Raw genomic sequence first — 6,349 nt, forward strand, 5'->3', positions numbered from 1 at the left:
TATCTTTAGAAACAAGATTTTCAAGAATCTTTCTTTTCAAAAATAATTTTATAAGTATTCCACCACATCTAATCCAAAGAGTGACGATTTAGTTTTATTTTAAAATTTGAGTTTTTTTAAAAAATTCGAATATACATATTTTCAAACAAAAATCATCGAATTTAAAGACTATTATGAAAAAATATATTGGGTTCGGTTTAAGCCCAAAATTAAATAGGTTATTTTTATCGAGCTTTAAATTAGCACATTTATTAATCAAAGTCTATAGAAAACACACAAAAGTTGAAGGAGAGAAACCTTTGCTTAAACCCTTGAAACTGTTACCAAACTGCCAGAGCAAAAAGAAGCAACAACAGCGGCGGCGGCGGCGGGGACAATGGTGAAATCCTATCTAAGGTACGAGCAGGCGGCTTCCTTCGGTGTAATTGTATCTGTTGAATCGAATATCACATACGACAGCTCAGGCAAGCACCTTCTAGCTCCGGCTCTCGAGAAGATCGGTGTTTGGCACGTCCGTCAAGTCGTCTGCACCAAAACTCTGTCTCCTTCTGTTTCCTCTCGCGGCTCCTCTCTCTTCGTAAACTGTGTCGTCTCCTCCCCTTCTTCACTGGTAATTTTTTTTTCATTCTCCTTCCTTTATCATTAATTGTAATGGATGCTCCGTTTTATTTTGTAGCTTTGATTGAAGCAATACCTGAAAGTTTCGTTTAGATATAATATATATTCTTTTCTGAATAATAAACTTGCCCGATGTTGTTTTCCCATTGATAAATTAGGAACTTTTAAAAAATTGTGAACTGTAATAGTAACAACCAAATGGAGTCTTAAAGTGCTTCATGCATTCTTAGCGATTTTCATAAAAATTAGTATGAGCGAATGAAAATAAGGTTTAAATTGCAGGTGGCAAGTGGTTATGCTGATGGTAGTATAAGGATTTGGGATTGTGATAAAGGAAGTTGTGAGACTACATTGAATGGACATAAAGGGGCTGTGACTGCTTGAAGGTACAATAAGGTTGGATCTGTACTTGCTTCCGGAAGTAAAGACAATGATATTATTATATATTGGGATGTTGTTGGTGAGACGGGTCTTTTTCGCCTTCGTGGGCATCGTGATCAGGTTTGTCATTTGTAAATCTTTTTATTAAAGTTAAGAACTTATCGTGGTATTTGTTAACTGTATATGTTTTAATTTCTTTGCATTTTGCAACTTGCAGATCACGGACCTTGTTTTCCTTGATTCTGATAAAAAACTTGTTACTTCTTCCAAGGATAAATTTTTGCGAGTGTGGGATCTTGAAACTCAGCATTGTATGCAAATAGTTAGCGGCCATCATAGTGAAATTTGGTCTATTGATGTTGACCCGGATGAAAGATACTTGGTCACTGGTTCAGCAGATCTTGAACTCAGATTATTTTACAATGTAAAGCATGAGTTGATGAGTGGAGAGTCTATGGTGAATGTAACTGCGGCTAAAACTGGGAATGACCGTGAGTTATCTACTCAAAATAAGTGGGAAGTTCTGAAGCCCTTTGGTGAAATTACGCGACAAAGTAAGGATAGGGTTGCGACTGTGAGGTTTAGCAAGTCGGGAAATCTGCTTGCTTGTCAGGTGGCAGGAAAAACTGTTGAACTATTCCTTGTACTTGACGAAGTTCAATCCAAGTGCGAAGCAAAACAAAGACTTAAAAACAGGAAGAAAGAGAAGAAGTCTGCAAAAATGGAAGTTGAAGAAACTGAAAATGTGGAAGCAAATCATGAAACAAAAGGAGCTGGGAATACATTGGTTGTTAAAGTTCCTGATGTTTTTAAGCTTCTTCCAACTATTCTAGTCAGCAAAAAGATATGTTCCATCTCTTTTTGTCCAGTCACACCAGAGAGTTCACTAGCTAGTTTAGCATTGTCTTTGAATAATAACTTGCTGGAGTTCTATTCAATTAAAAGCGATGGAAGTGAAAAAACACTTTCTATTAATCTTGAAAGAACACTTTCTATTGAGCTTGAGAGAACACTTTCTATTGAGCTTGAAGGACACCGTTCCGATGTTAGAAGTGTCACACTTAGTTCAGACAATAGTTTTTTGATGTCAACCAGTCACAATGCTGTGAAGATTTGGAATCCAAGTACTGGTTCTTGCCTTAAAACAATTGATTCTGGCTATGGACTCTGTGGTCTAATTGTACCCATAACAAATATGGAATTGTTGGCACTAAAGATGGGGAAATTGAAATTATTGACATTGATAATGGTACTTGCAGTGAAGTTGTTGGAGCTCATGGTGGCTCTGTGCGGTCAATTGCTACCATTCCAAATGGAAATGGCTTTGTTACTGGCAGTGCAGACCATGATGTAAAGTTCTGGGAATACATCAACCAAAAACCTGGTCAAGTGTGTTCCTCATACCTTCATCACCTTCTTCAACATTTTTCAGTATCTAACTCCATTTATTCATATATTTTCCCTAACTCTCATCTTGTTTAGCTTTGCCTTGATACAATGGAATGTATAACACATCCTTTATTACAAATCTAGTCATCATGCTGAGTTAACAGATGAGTGATGCTAGGTTGGTCTTGTTGATTTTCAGGATTCCAAAAGCCTTACAATATTAAATGTGAGGACTATGAAAATGAATGATGATGTTTTAGTGGTTGCCGTTAGCCCAGATGCTAAATATGTTGCTGTTGCATTGTTGGATTGCACTGTAAAGGTAAGGAATGTTCGACTTATCCTTCTCTCTTTTGAATTTACTTTGTCCACTGTTGGTTGGTTTGATGAATTTATTTTGTCATGGTTTGATGAATTTATTTTGTTATTGTTTTCCTAGAATTTGTAAATGGAAGCATCATGCAGTTTCCTGCTCAACTTGTAAAACACGAAGTTGATTTATATAGTTGCCCTTTCCTACCATCTCAGTTTTTGTCTATGGCTTCAGCCCTCTGTATAAAACCTTCTATAGCTCATGATTTAAATGTGAGAATTAGATGTGACCTTGCATCTATATGTATGCCACCACACTAATCATGTCTTGCAAAGATTGGTTTATATGTGCTAATTAAATCTGTTGATTTCAAAAATGTTTGTTTTCAGATTCTTTCTCTCTAAACATGTTCTGGTATAAGTTTCCGATGGAAAAAATAAAGTTTAATCAACTGAATAACTCCCCAATTTGACTTAATAATAGCATGTAGGATATTGTATTGTCAATCAGGATGTGCGAGTCAACTTGTTTTGCACTACTATGGGGGCTATAATGATAATAATGATTTTCAGTTCCCTTTTTATGCAGATCCTTTTTATGGATTCATTCAAAATTTTCCTTTCCTTATACGGACACAAACTTCCTGTCCTATGTATGGATATTTCATCAGATGGAGATTTAATTGTAACTGGGTCTGCAGATAAGAATTTGAGGATTTGGGGCTTGGATTTTGGCGATTGCCACAAATCCATCTTTGCACATGCTGACAGGTTTTGTACGATTTTAATTATTATGGAATGCAAAAGTTCTCTTGATCCTAAATTGTTTATGTAGTTTTGGTGAACCTTTTGATCACTAATTCTGATGAGGTAATTTTTCAGTGTTATGGATGTTCAATTTGTCCACAACACACATTACATGTTCAGTGCTGGGAAAGATCGTCTTTTGAAGATTGTCTTTTGAAGTACTGGGATGCTGATAAGTTTGAGTTGCTTTTAACGCTTGAGGGACATCATGCTGCTGTTTGGTGCCTTGCAGTCAGCAACCGTGGTGACTTTGTTGTTACAGGATCTCATGACCGGTCTATTCGCCGTTGGGATCGTACTGAGGAGCCATTTTTTATTGAGGTATTTTCGAATTTTTGCCGTGTACCAGAAGTGAATTTCTTGGCTCAGGAATGAGAATGCCATTGTTAAGCTAGTTCTTCTCACTGCATTTGTGATTACTTTTAGGGATGGATTTTCTTCTTTTTGTATTTAACCCTGCTTGAGTGTGCAGGAAGAAAAAGAGAAAAGATTGGAAGAAATCTTCGAGGCTTACATGGACGATACATTTGAAGACAGAAATGCACCGAAGGAAGAACTTCCAGAAGAGGGAGCTGTTGCATTAGCAGGGAAGAGAACTCTGGAAACCCTGACAGCCACTGATTCAATTATTGATGCACTAGAAGTGGCAGAAGTGGAGTTAAAACGAATAGCTGAACATGAGGTATTCTTCTCTTTCTTTGGTCCGTTTCTTCTATACTGACGTGTTGTTGTCTTTAACTGGCTTGTTTAAATTTGAGGAAAAACTGGAATAACCATAAATATCCAGACTAGGATATGTTCTGGACTGAGACCCCACACATGGTATTTACGCATGCTGGGACTCGTACCTGAAACATTAAGGTTTCTAGGGCCTTAACCTTTCCATTGACGACAAAGTTGTATTTTGATCATCAATGGTTGACACTTTTAAATAATTTTTTCTTCCCCTAAGGAAGAAGGGGAAAAGGAAAAGAAAGCTGTTAACTATATTTGGGGTGGTGTGGTTGCTCGTTACTTTCCCTATCCACTATATTGAGTGTCAGCACAACGGTTACTTTTTTTACTTGTAGAAAGATACAACTGCCAAGATGATAAATCTGTCTTGCAGAGATGATTTTCATTTTGCTCAGAAATGCTTGTTGGAATAATTTGGAAAATTTGTACAGCAGCTGAAAATGCTAGAAGAAAACTGAAAGAGCCAAAATTTTTCAATGGTTGTGTTGCAGTTAATTTGTTCACTATGTTATATTTCAGGAGGAGCAGGCCAGAGGAAAAGTTGCTGAATTCCAACCGAATCTGATTATGCTTGGGTTATCCCCATCGGGTTATGTCCTTCGTGCTCTCTCAAATATTAGCACCAATGATCTGGAGCAGACTTTACTGTTAATTGAGCATTATGCATGGGATCTGCTCTAGTTCTAGTCCAACATTCTGGAAAAGATGATATGTTATTTCATCCATGTTTTCAAGTGCATGCATGGAGACAGTTACACACCTGCAATCAGGCCTATGAGGATTAAGCTCATAATTGAAACATCTGGATAATCAGGCCTAATAATGGGACCAAAGACCCTCATCAACTGAAATTCTAGTCACTTTAAAGAGAGTTTATTTTCATATTTCAGCCATGTTAATAGCCAAGTTAAATTCATATATGGAGGCTGAACTATCTATGTCTAGTAGTTAAATTGAACTTGTCCATGCTGTACAATACAGATAGGATCTTCTCATCTTTCCCGCATCTTATTATTTATCTCAATATCTGAGTCGAAGTTGTTTTATGGCTAGGCATTACCATTCTCAGATGCCCTCAAGCTGCTCTCTTATACGAAGGACTGGACTCCAAATCATGACAAAGTTGGCCTCTATGCTCTTATGGATGTGCTTATGTTTGGATGTTTTGGTAAATGCTCTCTGTGACGCGTTTGATGTTAGGAAAGCATACGTCTTATGCGTCTGAGCACTAGACTTGTAATACTTGTTATTAGAATTTATGCTGTTTGTGCAGGTTGAACTGGTTTGCAGGATTGTTACGATTTTGTTGCAGACACACCATAGTCTGTTAATTAGTACCCCATCTGCCAGACCAGTGTTGTCTGTTCTGAAAGAGATTATTTATGCAAGAGTTAAGGTAAATTTGTACTTCGGATTATGATTGTTTAAAACCCGCGCATTCACTTGGAGCAAAAACATTCAGTTCTGCAACTAGTAGCCTTAATGATCTCTCTTTCATTTCTACTGTTGAATTTAAGTTCAAAATGGTCACATAATCCATAAATTTTTGATTTGGGAAAACTTAAGGATCTATTTCAATGGCATAAACTTTGAATTTCTCAGGAATGCCATGATACTCTTGGTTTCAACCTCGCAGCAATGGATCATCTAAAGGTTTGTAAATTGGCTTTTCCAATATTTTCAATTCAATTTCTAATACAATAGCAGAAACTTAATTTTATCCCCAACTGTTGCATGTTATTCGATTTCAGCAATTGATGGCTTCAAGATCGGACGCTCTATTTCGAGATGCAAAGTCGAAGTTGGTAGAGATACGTTCCCAGCAGTTGAAGCGTTTTGAAGCAAGAACGGAGACCAAAACAGAAAAACGAAAAAAGAAGAAACATAAGAAATAGAGTGATGATCTCCAAGATGGGAAAACTTTCATTATTTATTTTCATGACCAGTTTGGCTATACCCATGGATCAGAAAGAATACTGAAATGGGGTTTTATAATTAATTATTATTATTATTATTATTATTATTATTAATGTCTATATTACAATTATGCTAGCCCGAGGAAGAAATACAAGTTGGGTACAAATGCATTCAGCTCAAGAGCAACAAA

General features: G+C 36.7%; 1 protein-coding gene across 1 annotated transcript; it reads left to right on the top strand.

Moving 5' to 3' along the window:
• Positions 1 to 376: 376 nt before the first annotated feature.
• Positions 377 to 6,137, top strand: LOC120157929 (WD repeat-containing protein 3-like). The gene is made up of 13 exons (XM_039168897.1): positions 377 to 610; positions 1,015 to 1,119; positions 1,217 to 2,202; positions 2,259 to 2,388; positions 2,588 to 2,710; positions 3,290 to 3,476; positions 3,536 to 3,828; positions 3,980 to 4,189; positions 4,762 to 4,889; positions 5,296 to 5,410; positions 5,516 to 5,638; positions 5,845 to 5,895; positions 5,994 to 6,137. The coding sequence occupies exons 1-13, from the start codon at positions 377 to 379 to the stop codon at positions 6,135 to 6,137; spliced, it is 2,829 nt and encodes a 942-aa protein (XP_039024828.1).
• Positions 6,138 to 6,349: the final 212 nt, after the last annotated feature.

Source organism: Hibiscus syriacus, unplaced genomic scaffold, assembly GCF_006381635.1.
Source record: "Hibiscus syriacus cultivar Baekdansim isolate YM2019G1 unplaced genomic scaffold, ASM638163v2 tig00111278_pilon, whole genome shotgun sequence".
NCBI classification, from domain to species: Eukaryota; Viridiplantae; Streptophyta; class Magnoliopsida; order Malvales; family Malvaceae; genus Hibiscus; species Hibiscus syriacus.

Bases quoted from the DNA above. Each gene is read 5' to 3' on its own strand.
- LOC120157929 (XM_039168897.1), top strand. From the start codon at position 377: ATGGTGAAATCCTATCTAAGGTACGAGCAGGCGGCTTCCTTCGGTGTA. The intron at 3,829-3,979 runs GTATTTTCGAAT...TTGAGTGTGCAG, and splicing joins AGGAGCCATTTTTTATTGAG to GAAGAAAAAGAGAAAAGATT. The intron at 5,411-5,515 runs GTAAATGCTCTC...CTGTTTGTGCAG, and splicing joins GCTTATGTTTGGATGTTTTG to GTTGAACTGGTTTGCAGGAT.